A 20,264-nucleotide genomic window follows, 5' to 3' on the forward strand; every position below is an offset into this window, starting at 1 on the left:
TAGAGGAAGTAACCCTTATTCTTGTAATGAAGTGAATTGAGCATTCATAACATTGTATTCACAATATTTTGCAGTTGGAAAGTGAATAAGAAGTTTTCCACAGTTTATGGACAGAGATGAACTCTACAGAATTTTATTACTCTTCTCCTTCATTATTTTTTAATTTCTTTCTCCATTGTTCTTATCTTTTCATTGTTATTGTATGGGTGATAACAATCTTGTTCATCAAGATTAATTGAAATTCTCCATAGGTTGTGGTGGATTTTCAACATCTGGTATCAGAGCCTGGTTGAAACGATTCGTGAGAAGAAAATCACCATGACAATGAATCATCCAAACGAGCATTTTTCAGCAAATCTTTCGATTCTCAAGAACAATAATTATGAGAATTGGTGCAAGCAGATAAAGGTTGTGTTCTGTTATCAAGATCTTTGGGATCTTGTGAAGGAATGAGTAACAGAGTTTGCAAAAAAATGTGACATATCAAGAAACGGTTGCGCATAAAGAATTGAAGAAGAAAGATTATAAAGCTCTTTTTATAATACACCAATGTGTTGATGCAGATAACTTTGAAAATGCTAGTGATGTAGAGTCAGCGAAAGAAGCACGGGAAATTCTAGAGAAGTCGTTTGGAGGCGCGGAGAAGATGAAAGAGTCGAGGTTACAAACTCACAAAAGGACGTATGAATTGCTTCAGATGGAAGACAATGAAAGCATAACTGTTTTCTTCACCAAGAGAGAGAGAGAGAGAGATTGTGCGGGTATGAGATCTGGACGGAGTGGATACTAAGATATCCGTACCAAGGTCCATGCCATTTATTTTAATGGATAATTACTCGTACTCGTGCCCATACTATTTTATATATATGATTTTTACCAATGTCAACTAAAAATGAACCAAATTACCATCCTAATTTAATCTATATATTAAACTAAGTACATGTATTTTTGTTGACTTAATTATCTATTAAGGAAAAGCTATAGGTGAGTAACACTCAACAATAAAAATAAAAACCTATGTATATGTTCGTAACTTTGAGATCTACCATTCCAGTTATATGTTTTCTAATTTTGTTATGTTTATTAATGATTTAATTGTTTTGACGTATCTTATCACTTTAAAAATGCTATATGGTATTGGCAAAAAAAAACATGATGCATAATATTTAAAATTTATATCTCAAAATGTGTCTTTTATTATTTAAAATATATTAATTTATTTTCAAAATACATAAAAATATATTAAGTAGAACATGAAAAAGAAATAAATATGTTAGTATGTCGTGTTAAATAATGTATCTAAAATTGAATATTTTCAAATAAATAGTATAATTATTTGAAAATATTTGATGGAATACAGTAAGTGGTAGTATTATTATGATGTGAAATATCACAAAAAGTCATATTTTCTTTTAAACTTGTCACAGAAAGTTATGTTATTTGAATTAGTTCATTAAGATAAAGTATTAGTAGTAGTACGTTTTAAAAATAAATAGGATAATTGAATTTATGTATAAAATTTAATTAATTGGAAATTAATTAGATTGGGGTGTGGAAATAAATAGTACAAGAGTTGCATCAAATAGTTGCAAATACACTACAGTATTATTAGCACTGCAGTATTACAAGAAGATGCATGTGGTTTTTAAAGTTTTACTACTGTATTACCTCGTACAAGATTATATGAACTTGAACCATGTAAATTTACTTTTCGAAATTACATGCATGTGACAAAAAATTACAAATTAACAAAAATAAGAATAATATATATATCTACTCTTTTAAAAATAAAAAGCCAATATTTTCTTGTGAGGAGAAAACCAATAAAAATAAATGCAACTGTGCAAACTTTCCTCTCACTTTTATTGGCTTACGTACAAATATCCCTTTCATGTACAGTATTCTCGCAGTTGAACTTTTTCCATCATTTAATTCTCATTGCTAGAGGTAGTAATTTATGAGAGAGTGCACGAAAGTATTCAATAATGCATACACTTTCAAGCTAAATTATGTTAATTTTAAATATAACTTTAATTATAACTATTAATAATGTTATATCATGACTGTGAAAAGAACAACATTTTCACTCTACAAAGTTTTAATATTGAACGAAACTAAATTACAAATAAATCTTACTTAAAGCTAAAATACAAAGAAATCTTACTTTAAACTAATCCTATACTATTTTTTCGGTAACAAAATCATAACAGAATTTAAAAGCAAATAACATCATTCCTAAAATACTTATAACAAACATATAAATAATAGTCTGTAATATGTATTCACTCGCACAGTTTAACATACCAATTATTTCCATAAAAGACAGCATGGCGCAAATCATCCCCATGATAAAGATTACCACGCTAGCCACCGCCACTGTTTTGAACACCAAAACAGATGAAGGGTTTTTGAAACCCTCGTTTCTTCCCATCAATTTATTCAATTCCAACTTGAGAGATTGAATGAGTCCAACTGATAAGATAAATAAAGAAAATGAAAGGATCTCAAATACAAATAGCTGCTTCCCAATATCGTCGGTTGGATCGCAATGGCTACGGTTTTCCAAACTCCTTTGATCCGATGCCACCAAAAACAGCCCAAAAATAAGAGCAATGCTGATGAAGAAGATGAATTTGAAGAGGCAGTCTAACCTGTGCAAAGTTGCTGTTGCACGGCGTTTGATCTTTTCAGGATCTCTAATGGTTGAGGATCTTGATAGAGAAACTGCCACCGCGGTTGCTGAAGATGTTGAATGACCAACTGTCTCTTGAATTTCAGAACTCATTTTGTAAGAAACAGATTTCAAATTTGTTGAGCTAAGAGAAACTTTTGTTGTGTAAAGCTTTTGTTGTGGAATATTGAATAGTATATCTGTCTATATATAGAGAGAACTTAAAATGAGGGAATTTATGCATCAAATAGTTGCTATTACACTGCAGTATTAATAGCACAGCAGCATTACAACAAGATGCATGTAGAGTTTTTAAGTTTTGCTACTGTAGCACCTCGTACAGGAATTATTAATTCTATGCTAACTTTGTATGTACCTGTAACACATCTTGTCCCTTTCAAGAATAAGAAATTATTTGATCTACCATAGGTTACTATTAATAGGAGTATTATAAACATTTACTAGGTGTTGAAAAGTCAGCCAAACATGATAGTAATAGGAATGTTCTCAGACTCAATTAATAGATGTAGTTGAACATTTACCATAAGTTTTGCTTTTGAACTTTACTTTTAAGTTTCTAAAACATCAAAATCGAAAATACCCATAAAAAAAATTATTAATAAAATATTTGCAATTATATTCATATTTAAATATGAATATGCAAGAAAATTTATTCGACTTTGATTATATACCTATAAAAATTATTTGCACAGATGAACTCAACAAATAAAATAAATTGTAGATATATATTTAATTGGTTGGAAATTAATTAGATTGAGATGTGGTTAAAGTGAGGGAATTTATGCATCAAATGGTAGTTGCTATTATACTGCAGTATTAATAGCACAGCAGCATTACAACAAGATAAATGGTTAAAGTGAGGGCTTTTAAGTTTTGCTACTGTAGCAGTAGCGCCTTGTACAAGAGTTACTAATTCCATGCTATGTCCAACTTAAATAACCTGTAACAAATCTTGTCCCTTTCAAGAATCAAATTTATTTGATCTACCATATCTTATTATTAATAAGAGTATGATGAACATTTCTTAGGTGTTGAAAACAGAGTCAAACATGACATTAATAGTAGAAGTGTCTCTTATTATTTAAAATATATTAATTTATTTTCAAAATACATAAAAGTATATTAAGTAGTAGAACATAAAAAGGAAATAAATATATTAGTATGTCGTGTTAAGTAATGTATCTAAAATTGAATATTCAAATAAATAGTATAATTATCTGAAAATATTTGATTAGTCCATTAAGATAAAGTAATAGTAGTAGTACATTTTAAAGATAAATAGGATAATTGAAATTATGTATAAAATTTAATTAATTGGAAATTGATTAGATTGGGATGTGGAAATAAATAGTACAAGAGTTGCATCAGATAATTGCTACTGCACTGCAGTATTACAAGAAGATACATGTGGCTTTTAAAGTTCTACTACCTAACTTTGTCCAACTTAAATGCTCCACTGTACTGTATGAACCCTGGGAATACATCTTGTCCCTTTCAAGAATTATGAACAAGATTTCAAGAATCAAAATTTATTTGATCTACATGTTATTATTAATAGGAGTATTATCAACATTTATTAGGTGTTCAAAAGAAAGCCAAACATGACATTAATAGGAGTATTCTCTGACTCTCCTAAAAGATGTAGTTCAACTTGAACCATGTAAACTTACTTATTGAAATTCCATGCATGTGACAAAAAATTACAAATTAACAAAAACATAAACAAAATGATAAGATCAAAATAAAATTAACCTGCATAAATTTTTTTATAATAAATTTAAATAAAATATAAAAACAAAAAAATATTATTATCTTATAACTATTTTTTAGGAGATTTTAATTTAACTTTTGATGATATAATGCCAAATTCAAAACTGACTCAAAACCATAATATTTTTATTTAGTATATAGGTTAATATTTTTGTAAATGTATTTGATAAATAATGTAAATTAAGTTATAAAATCACGCTTTTGTCTAGTATAAAATCATAATTGTTACAAGTAAAATAGACAAAAAAAAAAAAACTTGAAAACATTATTCAATAATAATGCACACACTTCCAATTAGCATCTTAAATAAAAATTTAGTAAATTAGAAGAAATAAATGAGAAGAAATATCATATGAAATAGAAGTCTCTTCTCCAAGGTTTCTCCATTCATTTTCACTAATTTCAAAACTATTTTTTCAATCATTATCTAACTCTCATGTATTTTTTATCTCAGTATTTTCAATTGAACTCAATGTCAAATTAGTTCAAAATTTGTAAAAAAATTAAAAAATCATTTGATTTTAAAAAAAATGGATTTTCAAAACTGTTTTTATTTTCTAGTTTTAAAAACTTAAAAATCTAAAATTTGTAGTATCGGTTTTGCTTTTGAATTGTACTTTTAAAGTTTCTAAAACATCAAAATTGAAAATATCCAAAAAAATTGAAAATATCCAAAAAAATTGAAATTTTTTATTAATAAAATATTTACAATTATATTCATATGTTAAATATGAATCTGCAAGAAAATGGATTCGACTTTGATTATAGACATATGGAAATTATTTGCACATACGAACTCAACAAATAAAAAAATTGTATATGCATAAGAGAGTTCATTTTAATTGGTTGGATATTTTGACATCATTTGATATGATTTAATAAATCTTAAACGGTTGTAAAATAAAATAGTAAATAGAATTTTAATTAATAATAAATTTGTATCCCTTTAAAAAAAAGTAAAACTACAAAATCACAAGTGAAATGATAAGATCAAAATAAAATTAACCTGCATAAAGATTTTATAATAAATTGAAGCAAAATAAATAATATTTTTAGGAGATTTTAAATTTAACTTTTGATGATATATTACCAAATTCAAAATCGACTCAAGACATAATATTTTTATTTAGTATATAGATTAGTATTTTTGTAAATGTATTTTATACATAGTATAAATCAAGTTATAAATATAACTTGTCATCCAAAAGATAAATTATTTTGTATGGAATTTTAATTTATTAATTTACTTTTCTAATTTTTTATTATTTTAAAATGAGATTTATATTTAATGACTATTGTAGCGGTATATATATCAATCTTTACATTTCTGTTCAAAATGGACCGAAGTTTGTTGTTAACTAAAATAATTTTTCTCATATATGTCTCGTGTTTGGGGAACTGTGTGTATGTTTATACCGACTTCTATGAGCTTATTCCTTTTTGACGAAACTTCGCACTACATATACAGAGGTCGGAGTAGACTTGTAGAAAATGGGTGAGATAGTCAAATAATAAGGTGGAAGGCATGTACGGAAGATCCCCTGGTCAGGTTAAGATTAAGGCGAGGTGTGAACCTGACATCAATGATTGATCCACGATCATAACAAGCAATTTGGTTGTCGATAAACGTCGAGTTTTTCCCAATTATCCGCTGATAATTTGGTTGTGTTCTCACTCTCCCTAGAAGAGTTTCCTCCTCTCCGTTGGTGTCGATAAACGTCGAGTTTTTCCTATGCGTCCGTTGGCGTATAGTTGATATTTTTCCCCACAGGGTCGTCCCCAGAAGAATCCTCCTCTCCGTTGGTGTCGATAAACGTCGAGTTTTTCCTAATCGTCCGATGACGTCTAGTTGCTTATTCCCCGCAGATCATTTGGTAATGCCAGATGATTCCCCTCAGAGTTTCCTCCTCTCCGTTGGTGTCGATAAACGTCGAGTTTTTCCTATTCGTCCTATGACGTCTAGTTGTACCTTTCCCCAAGTGGATCTACCTCCCCGTTGGTTTCGATAAACGTTGTGTTTTTCTCATTCGTCCATGAACGTCTGATTGTGTACCCTATTCCCATTCATTCATTAATGTCTGGTTGATTTCCCAACCAGAATTCCCAGTAGACGTCCTATTCGGTTTCCGGTTGTGGTGCCTTTCCCTCGTGAAGTGGCTTTCTCCTTCTCCCTTTCGTCCGATGACGTCTGGTCGAGTCTCCCTTTCATCCTATGATGTCTGGTTGAGTTTTCTCCTTCTCCCTTTCATCCTATGATGTCTGGTTGAGTTTTCTCCTTCTCCCTTTCGTCCGATGACGTCTGGTCGAGTCTCCCTTTCGTCCTATGACGTCTTGGCTGAGTTTTCTCCTTCTCCGTTGGTGTCGATAAACGTTGAGTCTCCCTTTCGTCCTATGACGTCTGGCTGAGTTTCCTCCTTCTCCGTTGGTGTCGATAAACGTCGAGCTTCTCCCTTTCGTCCTATGACGTCTGGTCGAGTCTTCCCATTCATCCGATGATGTCTGGTTACCTCTCCGTTGGTCTTGGTAAACGTTGAGTTTTTCCCATTTCGTCCTATGACGTCTGGTCGAGTCTTCCCATTCATCCGATGATGTCTGGTTACCTCTCCGTTGGTCTTGGTAAACGTTGAGTTTTGCCCATTTCGTCCGCTGACGCATGGTTGTATCACTATCCCCGCCTTTCATCCGATGATGTCTGGTTACCTCTCCGTTGGTTTCGATAAACGTTGAGTTTTTCCCATTACGTCCGCTGACGTATGGTTGTATCCTTTCCTGGTTATCCCCAGTAGAGTTGATTTACCTCTCCGTTGGTCTTGGTAAACGTTGAGTTTTTCCTAGTTGTCCGTTGGCATCTAGTTGAGATGATTTCTGATCCCATTCATCGTGTGTCGATGTCTGGATGTGGTTGTACCCTGAAAACAGAAAAAAAAAACAGAAAATTTCCCAGCAGTGTGCAAATTTCTACGGTTCTTGGTATTCAATCCCTGTTTACCCTGAAGTCTGATAGCCGTTGCTCTCATCCATTCGGGTTCCCAGTTGATTGAATAGGGGCAGCTGTAGCACCTCAAATTTGCACCCTACCATTTTGTACATTCATTTCATTTTTAGGTTATTAACATTTTGCGTATCATCATGAGCATGCATTTCATCTACATAAGCAAGGTTCAACACAAGATGGCAGTGACTTGAATTCAGAGCTTTATTCTTACACCTAGGGGAAACTAGGATTTCTCAGTGAATTTGGGGTGGCCCCAATCGAAGCCTAGCGTGGAGATGTTTGGGTATTATGCTTCAATTTGGTGTCAATGGTGGGTTCTGGAGGGATCAAGACCCTGATTTAAAGGCCTTTACTTGGTCATGGTTCCATACCCTGATCAGGTCAAACTCCTATATTGTGGCCTCCTAATCCTAGTTCGGCTGGTACATCATCATTCAAAATGCTTGATCCCCTTGCTTGGTCAACTTGCATTCAGCCACTTCTTGGTCCTGGTTCATCCGGGTGGAGTTTTTGGTTGTGTTTCTATCTATCAGGCTCATGATCATTGATTCTAGTGTTTGGTTTATGAAGGTTGTAGTTCAGCACATCTTGATCCTTTCTAAGTCCTTTGTTTCAAGATTATCATTGGAGTGTCACTCATGATTAATTCAGTCAGTGTCATTATAATATCCATTTCACTCTATTTCAATACATGTTCAAAATTCATTCATTCATATAAGATAACTTTAAATTCATTTCAAGAGCCATTCAGTTCAAATACCAATCCAATTTCATTCAAGTGAAGAAATTTCATTCATTACATGATCATTACAGGAAAAATACAAAGAATGAGTGTGTTGACCAACTGTTGACTTTGGTCAACTCTGACCAAAGTCAACCCAATCCCTAAACTCCTAAAATCCTAAATACCCATGAATCCTATTCCTAAGCTCTAAAAATTCCTACTTGGTCGTTGACATGTGCCATTAATGCTCCAAAAGGCCAAACTTGGTGTCATCCGTGTTGCATGCCTTACCCATACTCCCTCACGTGGATGCTCTAGCCAAATGAGGCATGCTCTTGAAACTAACCAAGCAAGGTTAGTATGCCCACACGTGCTGCAGAGCTCATGACCATATGCTATAAAAGAAGCATTGGCCAAGTCAGGAACAAATGATTCCCATGACCGCACCTACACCTGTTGCTGATCATGAACCAAGCCATGTGCTTCAATGGACAAAGTTTCCTGCTAAAGACAATAGTGCAGTCCGTTAACACATAAATCCAGTCATAATATTTCACAAACCTGGCAAATCAATGCTGCAGAATCTAAGCCAGGACAGTGATCTCACTTACTATGCAGAATCAGGTGAATCCAACAGTTGTCACCTTGTTGAACGAGCTATCATCATACCTAGCAAAACAGTGAACCACGATTCAATCACAAGGAAGAATTAGAATTGGACCATGGCCATGATACAAGAAACCGACATGGCCTGATGTTGAGCTCATTCATGGAGTGTTCCACGAGTAGACTTGGAACCGAACAGCGGGGGTATCTCATTTACCATGTCCAACCTGTCATGAAGTATTGCAGAATTTTGCAACACTTTGTTGCAATTTATTCTACGAATTAAACCTTGAATGGACATGCATCATGAACAACCTGCGTTTACAACAGCACCAACACCTAACAGCAACATTTATACCTTCATGTCAAGGTTAGCAAGCACGTGACAGCTGAGTTTCATGCTGCGGCAAGAGCAATAGGTGGTTGTGCAGTATATGTTAGTGATAAGCCAGGAAATCATGATTTTAAAATCCTGAAGAAACTAGTACTGCCTAATGGATCAGTCTTGAGAGCAAAATAACAGGTCCAATGTATACATACCAGAAGCTAGTGCATTCAAAAATGTCATGCTTCAAGGGTGAACTACAGTGCAGACCCTGAGAGAATGATCATGTCCTGCAAAACAAAATTCAAACTGGTGATTATTCAAGCCACAGTCTAAATCAGTTTGGTTCAATAATAGTTATCCACATTTGAGATTGAAGGAAAATAGATTAGAAATGTGAACTTGAGGTGAATCTCACGTGACTTAATTCTTAATTCAAGACTTACCTTCATTTAAGTGCCAGCTGGATGGTGCAGATTGAACCATTTTCAGATTTTATTCTCCAATTTGCCCCTTAGATCCTGCTATATAAGCTGCAATCATTGCCAATCATTGGTTTTCAGAAAATTTTCCCTCTCATTCCAAAATCGTTTGCCCTCAATCCTTCAACCTCTAACAAACTTTTCCAGCTTCTTCTTCCACCTGTAACAAACCTTCAACCACCGTGAATCCCTCCAAGAACTCCTCTTCAATCATCACTCTCAACCTGCTTCTTCCAGTTTCCATCTTCTATTCCGCATCTTCACCACCATTCCACCCTTACCAAAGCTCTGAGACAAAGCCATCAAAGCTCCACGTTGAAGCTTTGATCGGTTGAGCTAGAATCCACTCCGCCTCAGTCCCTGCAACCAAAACACGGAAAACGCAGGGAGAAGAAAGGATCAGGACAGAACCGCGAGTAGGAGAAGGAAGATAAGGCGAAGAAAGAGAGAGAGCACCAAGAAAATACCTGAGACGAGCTTCCGCTAACCTCGCCGTTGCATCGGTCATCTTTGCCGGCGAATTCATCGGCTGTTCTTGCTGGACCTTGATTCCGTCCTCAATCCATGGTGTCCCTTGCTTCAGTGAATCTTCTCGAATCCAACAATCGAACCGCGCCTTCCACGATTACAAGTCAAGATACGTAAGCGCCACGATTCAAAGTACCAGGGAACGGCGAGGAAGATTGGAGTAGACGAAGAATAGGAGAGTAGACAAGCGATTGTTTTGTACCGCATCAGTATCCAAACGCCGTCCGCCGCGTGCGTCACCGTCAACGACGAAGGTATGTGAAACTCCACCGATTTTACTCGCGTTGATTATCATTGTGCAAATATGGATCCAGTGAATGATTCTCCCAAACTTGCAAGCTCGATTACCTCCGTATGAGGACCGGATTTGGGAATATTCAATCTAGGGTTCGTGAGAACTTTTGCTTCGGTTTGCATTTTCGAATAGAGATTAGGTTGGATCAACAGGGGATTTGGATTAAGGGAATCGCAGTGAGTTTGGCCGTGTGGAGGTCGTGTTTGTAGGAGTTCCGCTGCCGTCGGTAAAGAACTCCGGCGCGGCAGAACGGGGATGGAACCTAGGTTCGTGGTGAAACGGAGTCGTGGTGGTTGAAAACGTGTTGCTACTTATCCATTAAGCACTTTTCTCTTTTTTTGTTTCGGTTGTTTGTTTCCTTCAGCCTGTTGCTGGATTTGTGCGGTAGTGTATAAGTGATATCAATTAGATTACAGTGTAGTTGATAGGTGTGGTCTAGTTAATTAGGATATAGTTAATTAAGGTGTGGTTTAGGGATTAGAAGATAGTTTAGATATTTTAGGAGTAACTCTAGAATTTAGTTCATAATTGGTTCCGAATATCTTTATGATTAGTTTAGAATTATGATAATTAGAAATGTTAGAATAATTAGATAGTTTAGAATTAATTGGAAATGTTATTAGAATTAATTGATATTAGGAGTAGTTTAGATAATTAGAATAATTAGATAATTAGAAATAATTCTAGAATAGTCTAATAGATTTCTTAGAAATAATTAGATGTGATTAGGAGGTTAATTGTTTAGTTACTGTTAATGATTAGAATTAAACAATTTTAGATTAGAATTACTTAGATTTTAGAAATATTTAGTCTAGGTTAGATATAAATAGAATTTTGGTTCAAAATTAACCCCTAACTGTGAAATGACTATTCTACCCCTAGGCTTAGAAATAATTCAATTTTGCATGCTCCCTTAATTTTAGGACATGTTGGTATTTGATTAAATGAGCTTCATGTGGAGTTTGAGCTTCTGTTCTGGACTTTTTCCCTCTTTTGACCCTAGGCTTCGACCTAGTGGTTTGGACTTATCATTTAAATTGTGATTTCAGGTTCAAGAATACATCCCCATGAGTGATGATGCTCTTTCATTTGAGCTTAACCATTTGTTGTTGTTGGCTAACAATAGTGTGTTTTGTAGGCCTTAATGGAGGATTCACTTGTGTTCATGGATTGCTCATTGTTGTCTGACTGGATTTGTCTGTTTGTGTGATATTGACTGTTGATTGTTTGTTTGAATTGTGTACTGACTGGTTGGCTATTTACACAGGTACTTTAGTAGCTTTAACTCATTGCTTGAGTTGCATAGCTTGGTTTGTGGTTTGCTTACCACTGAGGTATAACTTTTCTGACTTCATGTAGTCTGGAGACCCGGCTGTTACCGGGCCGGGCAAACTGTCTGAAGTCCTCCTTAAGAGGCAATGCTTGTGTATGTTTATATTTGTCCCAAACAGGAAAAGTCCTCATTTGAGGCAATTGGTGGAAGGTAGGGATAAGCAATCTATCCCCCACTATTCAGTGAGTCTTCTCCCTGCTCCCATTACATGGTTGTAGCATTGAGATCCAAGCCCAAGATCTTGTACATCGTACAGTCGAGTCTATGTCCTGAGCGTAGAAGGGTCCCCCCATTCTGGACCCACGCTCCCTTGTCTGATGCTCTCTCTGACCTGAGATAGAAGCAATGAGGCACACCCCTCATCACCTTTCATCTAGCTTCACCTTAGCCCCTCAATGGCAAGGTTAAGAGCTAACCTGACCCCGATACAGAGGCTTGTTTGTTGAGGTTGATATGACCCCTCGACTAAAGCATAACCCTGATGTTTGAGCCCCCTTGTTGGTGTGTTTATTTCATGCTGTATATGTTTGTGTGGTGTGATTGTATCCCCTAGGTTTGCTAGACTCCGCGTAGTCTCGTTTGCATGACAATTAAGGTAGCACGGTTCCTTCGTATAGGACTTCCTTTCTTGCTTGAGCTTTCTTAAAACACAAACAAACATTATCCCCTCTTAAGGATACGTCCACTCATTCTACTACAGGTGAGTAAGTCTCCAAAGGTCGAGCATCAGGTAGATTGCGTAGTGACGTTGTCCACTTAAAAAACACAAACCAACAGGAATAGTTTAGCCGAACTACGGCAACTCTGATTCTCATGTCCAGATGAGATACGTAGGCACGAGATGCGATGTCTTGTCGAGTTTGACTAACAACTAACACTAATTCTTTTCTCTCGCCCTCGTTGCGATTGAGACCTCCCCTTTCTCTTGCCCTAGTTGCAATCGAGACTTTGCTTTTTCCTGTGTCTGTTCAGGATAGGTTGGCCCTCGTGCCATTTAGCTAGAAACCTTGACTTAGGGTTGACTTTGCATGACAACATCTAGGCTCGAGTCGTAGTCTCCCTAGAGTTGTGTCTCCCTCTGTTATCTGGTTAGGCTAGATCCTTTGTCCCTGCGTAGGGGAACTACATCGCCCTGATCTTCATACCAGATGAAGTATGTAGGCAGGAGATTGAGCTGATCTCTCCGGGCGCCTTTTCTTTTCTTGTGTGTGTCGTTTGACAGTTGCTAGGCTCGAGTGCCTGACTCCTTAGCAATTCGTTGTCTGTTTGTTTGAGTGTGTGCTTGACAGTTATAGGCTCGAGTCCCCGACTCCCTATTAACTTGTTGTGTTGTTGTGTGCTTGGAAGCTGATGTAAGACCATCGAGTGGCATTCGGGTTCCAGTGTGTGTGCGTTTTGGTTCGGATGCTGACATAATTCCATCAATTGGTTGTCGGGCTCCATGTTTGCCCTTTTGAGTGTGTTTTGGGTTCGGATGCTGACATAATTCCATCAATTGGTTGTCGGGCTCCATGTTTGCCCTTTTGAGTGCGTTTTTGGTTCGGATGCTGATGTAAGTCCAGTGATTGGCATTCAGGCTCCACGTTTGCCTTTGCCTGTGTTTGTTTGTGTGCGTGTTAGCCGAGATACGAATGCTCTGATTCTCCTTCGTCCAAAGGAGATACGTATGCATAGGATGCGACATCCTAGCGAGCATGTGTCGTTTCCCCAGTCCGAACTACTTTGACTCTGATGTCTATGCTTGATAGACTAAGTAGGCCCAGGATGCGGTATCCTGCCGAGTCAGTCTTGTCTGTTTCTTGTGTCTCTTTCAGCCTGTGTAGATGTTTATTTGAGCAGTGTTTTAGCAACCATTTTCCTTCCTATTGTGCGTGGATCCCGTCGAGTACGACGGATGCGTAGGGGTGCTAATACCTTCCCTCCGCATAACCGACTCCCGATCCCATTCTCTTTGGTCGCGAGACCATGCTTTTTCTAGGTTTACTCTGAGCGTTTCCTTTCCCTCTTTTGGGATAAATAACGCACGGTGGCGGCTCTGTTGTTTCTTCTGTTTTCCCGCCGGTTTTTCGCGTAATGCGACAGCTGGCGACTCTGCTGGGGATACAGAGAAGTTGACCTGTGCTGGTCCTTCTTCCCTAAGCGAGTCTCTCCTAGCGCTCTCTAGGTTAGGGCTTTGGTTGTTATATGCTGCTTTATTTATTGCATTCATGTCGTTTACTGTTTGCATTCAATGTGTGCATTAATGTTTGCATTCATTCATTTTATCTGCTGTGCTGGCTGTGTTTCTCTGATTGGGGGTGGGTGTTACTTGAGGTAAAAGGCCCAATACCCAGGCTATGAGTGCAATCTAGGAAACCTAGGAATAGAGTGATTCATGGGAAGCGGGTGGTATGGCGCCACTTAGCGGAACATTGATATCACGAGCAGTTCAGACCCTGGTGGGATATTATCGGTGCATACATCGGGTGTGCACAGGATGATATTCTGCGAAAGGTTATTTATGCTGCGTTTCTCTCGACCTTACCCTGGCCTAGGTGACACCCGTGAGTGGGAGGGAATGATTATTACAGGTACAGTTGCTGACTGGTTGGTGACTTGTTGGTGACTCTTGGTACTGATGGTGACTGTGAATTGTGGACATTTATTTCTGGGACGCCGGAGTTCTGTCCGTGGTTTATCAGCGGGTTCCGTTTATTTCGGATCCCCGGGTTGAATTTGAAAGTACCGGTTCAGAGGATCTGGCTGTCATCCGTTCAATGGATGTTCCTGTGATAGTAATGTAATCTCCGGTTCCGTTTATTTCGGAACTCCCCAAGTCGGATTTATGGTGACTTAGTCCCGATGATGGGACTGGTTCAGAGAAGTGATGGGTTTTCAGAGGAATTGGTGGCACAGTAACCTGCATTCATGCATTTGCATTGGTCTCATTTCGCATTCATCTGCATTCAACCCATGTCTGTCCGTATTCAGGGTCCATTTTTGATTAAGATTCTGGTTGAGAGATATCCAGATGTCAGAATATTGTTCATAAAATTTTATCTGTCTCGATGAAACCGGAATCCAAGGACAGAATATTCCTAGTACGGACAGACATTGCATGTGTGAGTCATACTAACCCATTTGCTGTTTTGTAGGTGTCAACCGGTGCGCGTAGCTTGTTTGCTCAGATATCCTGCTAGGGGCAACAAATCCGAACTGATGGGTCTTCCCAACGCCGACATCCTTGAGCTGAAAGAGATGATGAAGGGATTGTTCAGTATTGTGCAAGGGCTTGCCTTGGGACAGAAGGCCATGGCCGAAAGATTGGAAAGGATCGAAAAGTGGCTGATGGTGGAGAAAGTTCAGGGAAAAGCTCAGTCATCCGAGGTGGCAAATCCCTCTGGCACTGTGACAAAGAAACTTTCTGACAGTGGTCCTTTCAAGAGGGAGGTTAAGCCAGTTGGTGTGCCGGTAAAAAGGGAACGTAGTCAGGATCGTTATCACCCTTATGCTTCCACTGTAACCATCCCTGTTGGTAATCCACCTGCTCAACAGCAACAACTACCACCTCAACAGAAGGCGCCAAGGGTTAGGAGCCAGGTGAAGAAGAAAAAGGAGGAACGTCAGTTTGAGGAGCCACCTGTGACTTATGCCCTCCTGTTCCAGAGGTTGATGGATCTGGGTTTGGTACGGCCGAGGATATTGATTCCCATAGAGCGGCAGAATAGGCCTCCAAACTATGATGAGAATGCTAGTTGTGTGTTTCATTCTGAGATGCCCGGACATAGCATTGAGGGCTGTAGAGCTTTTAAGCATGTTATCCAGGACATGGTGGACTCTAAGACCATCAACTTAGCACAGATCATGAAGGGGGATGTCAACCCTGTGCCCAGGCGGGGTCCTGTGAAAGTCAAGATGGTAAAGAAGGCCAAGAAAGGGATGGAGGTGACTGAGGAAGATCAGTTAAAAGTTCCAATGGCTGTGGTCCCCAAATCGCTGAGGCAGGATGGAGCTTTCCCTGCTATTGATAATACTTGTGCAACCGTCGCCACAGAGGGAGGTATGCTGACAAGGGATACCACCCAGAGGATCAAGGAAGAGGAAATAGACAAGGAAAAATTTGAAACACCCAGTCAAGCAATCGAAACCGCCAAGGTGGAGAATGCTGTTGAGAAGGAGAAGAAGTTGTCCATTTCTTCTTATAAACAAGCTTTGGAGGTGGTGAAGAACAAAGAGGCCCGAGGCTGGGGAAGGATCATTGACATAGTGGTAAAGGCAGACATGTTCGGGATTGGTTATCCAGATCAAGAGTCGTCTAGACCAAACAGAGGACGTCGTCCACCGTACATCTTCGTCAGTGCAGGAATGCTGAATTCTGATCAAGCTTGTTCAGTGAGTGAGGAGATCGACCGTGACCGCGAGCTAGAGTTGTGGATAAAGTCGTGCGTACCAGGCAACTGGAAGGCCTCCAAAAGCACCACTGTCGCTCATCCGGAAGTGTAGTATTTCTGTGTTTTGATTTTGTTTGCATGAAAGCCATACGTTTTGCCCGAAACGTAATGGTCCATTGTAAGGGCCATCTCATGTGTTTCATTGTGCAACATTTTGCATCGGTAATAAATGGATGTTTTTGTGATTAAAAGCGGTATTCCCTGTTCTTCATTTTTTGCAGTTTTAAAAAATAAAATAAAAATGGAAATGTTTTTATTTTCTTTCCTTTTGACTCATTTGGTTCCGACCTCAAAAGTGATTACCCTCCTGATCTCATCGATAACAATTTGGTTACACCTCTATATGACTTCGACAATCCAAGCTATCATGCCGAAGAATAAGGCGAAGAAGATTGTGATCTGCTGGAATTAGCTAGGTTGTTGAAACAAGAGGAGAAGGTGATTCAACCACACGAGGAGCGAGTCAAGATGGTAATCCCAAGTACCACCGAGGTCAGGAAGTGAAAGTTGAGGCCGCTTCAGAGGCAAGTCAAGAACAGAATGGTAGCCCTGTTAAAAGAGCAGGTTGATATGTGCGCCTGGTTGTATCAAGCTACACCAGGGTAGAATACCCATGTTGTGGGGCACGAGCTACCATCGAGAGAAGACTATCCTCTAGTGAAGAAGAAAACCGGCGCCACGGATCGAAGGTCTACAGTGACTTTGTTTCATGATATGACTCATCGTGAAAGCGAATGCCATGTTGATGACATGATGACAAAGTCCCAAGCAGAAGAGGGGCACCCGGTGGACTTGATCCAGTTGTTGACAGGTAGAGATAACTCATACCGTTGAGATCGAATCAGTGCACTTATGGAGTGCTGTCCGGTGAACTGCCGAGGCTTGTTGTGGGCAAATCAGAGGAATCGAGGACGATCCTGTGAACAAAAAAAAAAGAAGAAAAAAACAGAAGAAAAAAAAACAATACTAGAGACGCCTGAACCAAAAAAAAAAGAAGAGAGAAAGAGATCAATGGTCAGGTGGAATGATGACTGCCAAGGGGCATGGAAAGATGAAAGAAAGAATAAGTTGCAGGAACCTCCGATTCTAATGCCTCCCGTGGAAGGAATAAATGTTAACCTGGTACTTGACAGCCCTCAAGGGGTCTACGAGGTGTTTATAGGGTCAGCATGACTAGTCTTGTCGAAAAGAGCATGCAATTTACCTAAGCAAAAAGTTTATCGACTGTGAAACAATACACTCACTGCTCGAGAAAACTTGATGTACTTTGGCATAGGCTGCTCGCCGATTGAGACAGTGTATGCTGATTCATACCACCTTGTGGATGTCCAAAATGGATCTGATCAAGTATGTGCTCGAGGAGACAGCGTTGACCGGACGGGTTGCGAGAGGGCAAATGGTGTCAACTGAATACGATATTCAGTATATCTCCCAGAAAGCAATCAAGAGGAGGGTATTGTATGGTTATCTCGCCCAACAACCCATCGATGATTCTCAACCAAGGAAGTTTGAAGTCCCTGATGAGGACATCTCGAGGTACTCAAATCGAAAGATTGAGAGTGACCGATCCCGGAGGAGGGGCCTGACCCTGAATCCGAACGGATTATGATGTCTGATGGGGAGAGTTTAAAGTGAATGAGCTAGTGCTTCCCCGATAACAGTTGAATGCACCAACGATGGTGGCTGAGTACGAAGTCGGTATCCTGAGTGTCGTACTTCGGTACGTGCATCTACTGGGGCAACGCCTTCCTCACTCCGGTATGGGATGAAGGTTGTACTACCATTTGAGACTCCGGTTTCGTCATGGGGTCCCGTTGGACGTAGACTTGAAAAAGATGAGTGGATTAGGACTCGGTATGACACGTTGAGCCTGACCGCGGGAAAAAGTTCGACAGTTACTTGTCATGGGGCGGTTGTACCCAGTAAATGAAGCGTGTTGTTAACCGAGAAGTGGGACCTCGTGGGTAGCATGGAAGAGATGTGATGTTGAAAAAGATCCTTCCTCCTCAACGATCGTGGGGCAAATGGATAAGCAGTTATGAATGTCCATTCGTGGTCAAAAAAGTCTCCTCTGACAGAGCTTTGTGATCGATAACCACGAATGATGAAGATTTTCCATCCCCTGTGAATGCGGACGCAGTTAAAAGATACTTCGTGAAAAATTGACCCGCTGGACAAAAAGAATAAAAGAGTCCAGGCAAAAAAGGGCATCCCGGCGAACCAAGGAAAAAAGAGAAAAGGTTCGGGCAAAAGTTAGGGATAATGAAAAAACTGTACACCCGGCAAGTCGAAAACCCCACAAGGGCGACTTGGGCAAAAAAGGGTATCCCGGTGGACTGAAACCCGAAAGGGCGGTCCAGGCAAAAGAGGGATTGAAACGAACAACTACGTCCAGCATGATCGTTTGTGCTTTGGTTAAGACATCTCAGCTAATCTCCGACAGAGACCGATTGGAAGCGTCCTGTTCGGAAGGCCGAAAGTGCGGAAAGTCTTGAGGACATATGGGGTGTAACCAAGTTGGAACCCGATGAGATCACGGTTTCACATTGCCATTAGGATAGATTTTTCCTTTTGTGCGCAATCACCTCTTTCCAGGGTTTGCTTCCTGTGGGTTGCTCAATTCTGAGCCATCCTTTTTGTTTCGGTCAATAAAGCGTGTGTTCAGTCAAATATTTTTGTTTTTGTTTTCATTACCGCTTTGATTACGAAAACAGCCGTTTATTTTGATAAGAATATTTGCATTTTGAAACATGGAGGTCCCTTCCGATGCATGCTTATAAGATTGAAATCTGGAAATCTTATTCGGAAGTTTGAGTGACCAAGATGTTGAAGTGTTGGCACGCCTGGGGCACGCTTTTATCTAACAATCTCTTGTGCAGGTGCTGTTAAATATCTTCATTCGCTGACAGGTGGTGATATGAAGCCTTTTGAAAAAAAAAAAAGATCCCCACAGAGTCCAACCAGGGGCAAGGGATAGAAGAACAGTGAAAGGACGACGAAAGAAGGACGACGATCCTGGGAGGGTTAATCAAGAAGACTCTTCAAAGTCTAAAGACTGGAAAGTTTGCATGGACCCCAGGAATTCGATCCTCGTGGGATAGATCAGAAAAGTCTAGACGATTCTGGAAGTTCTCAAAAGCGGAAAGTCAACACTGTGGTAGGATGATGAACACCAGTGTTCGACGAATCGAAGGGCGGCCCGTGTCCGATAGGCCGTATTTCCCCCAATGGATTTGAGACTGTCATCTCCCTAGCAGATTCGAGGTCGGTGCCTCCTCAGCAAGCCTGAAGGTTACCGTATCCCCAGCGGAGTTGTGACTGTTTCCCAAGTCTGAAGCTGTCTTCCCAGCAGAGTTTGTGTTGATGATTCTCCCCCAGCAAGGTCCCCAAGCGGATCGGGTTCGGCAAAAATTATCCCTGGTAGAGATAAGGATTGGTTGCCTCCCCTAGCAGGGTAATCTCTAAGCAGTTCGGGTTCGATGGAGTTCATCCCCAGTAAGGTTTGTCTTTCCCCAGCAGGGTGGAAATGGAAGTGGTAATGAGATCCTCAGCGCAGTTCCTGGAGTTCCCCGGTGCTGTCTCTGGGGGAGACGTGTTTTTATGCATTCATCATGTAGATAAGCATAACATATTGCATCATTAGTGTGTGGCATTTCCATGATCATGGAGCATTACGCTAAAAAAAAAAAAAAACTCATGCATCTGCATTGCACGCATATCCATTATCCCGAGGCCGTGATGAATTGACCAAGAATGGGTTGTTGGAAAGAGTTTAGCATCGCTTGGATCGATTTCAGAATTGGGTTCCCCAGCAGGGTTGAGAGAGGTGTTTTCCCAACAAGTGACCCCGCAAGTGAGGGGGTATCCCCATCTTTGTTACTCCCCAATTGGTAGCATCTTGCCAGCTTGGATCTTTTTCCTTAGCAGATGTGGGGGTGTCTGATCTCTCCATGTAGAGTTGACCCTTTAAGCAGAAAATGTCTGTCATTTCCTTCTGCGCGCCCCACGAGTTGTGTCCTTGTGGATGACGGTTGTTTCCGTTCCCTCCCCTTGGGATGGGTTTTCCCTAATGAGTTCTTTCCTC

At 39.4% G+C, this 20,264-nt stretch overlaps 1 protein-coding gene and 1 long non-coding RNA gene across 3 annotated transcripts; one reads left to right on the forward strand and one right to left on the reverse strand.

Annotated features, from left to right (window-relative positions):
* Positions 1 to 8,203: 8,203 nt before the first annotated feature.
* Positions 8,204 to 9,389, reverse strand: LOC127117623 (uncharacterized). 2 transcript variants are annotated; one of them, XR_007802007.1, is made up of 3 exons: positions 9,328 to 9,389; positions 8,793 to 9,188; positions 8,204 to 8,682 (listed from the first exon to the last, which is right to left on the reverse strand). It is a non-coding gene; the product is annotated as an uncharacterized LOC127117623 (long non-coding RNA). The 2 variants fall into 2 exon arrangements; XR_007802006.1 differs by having other exon boundaries at positions 8,793 to 9,383.
* A 1,559-nt stretch (positions 9,390 to 10,948) lies between these two features.
* Positions 10,949 to 19,906, forward strand: LOC127117621 (uncharacterized). The gene is made up of 2 exons (XM_051047695.1): positions 10,949 to 11,751; positions 14,885 to 19,906. Exon 2 carries the CDS (start codon positions 14,949 to 14,951, stop codon positions 16,230 to 16,232), a length of 1,284 nt encoding a protein of 427 aa, XP_050903652.1. The 5' UTR covers positions 10,949 to 11,751; positions 14,885 to 14,948; the 3' UTR covers positions 16,233 to 19,906.
* The last annotated feature ends 358 nt before the right edge of the window (positions 19,907 to 20,264 follow it).

Source organism: Lathyrus oleraceus, chromosome 2, assembly GCF_024323335.1.
Source record: "Lathyrus oleraceus cultivar Zhongwan6 chromosome 2, CAAS_Psat_ZW6_1.0, whole genome shotgun sequence".
Taxonomy (NCBI): Eukaryota; Viridiplantae; Streptophyta; class Magnoliopsida; order Fabales; family Fabaceae; genus Lathyrus; species Lathyrus oleraceus.

Coding starts and splice junctions, on each gene's coding strand:
- LOC127117621 (XM_051047695.1), top strand. CDS start 14,949: ATGGGTCTTCCCAACGCCGACATCCTTGAGCTGAAAGAGATGATGAAG.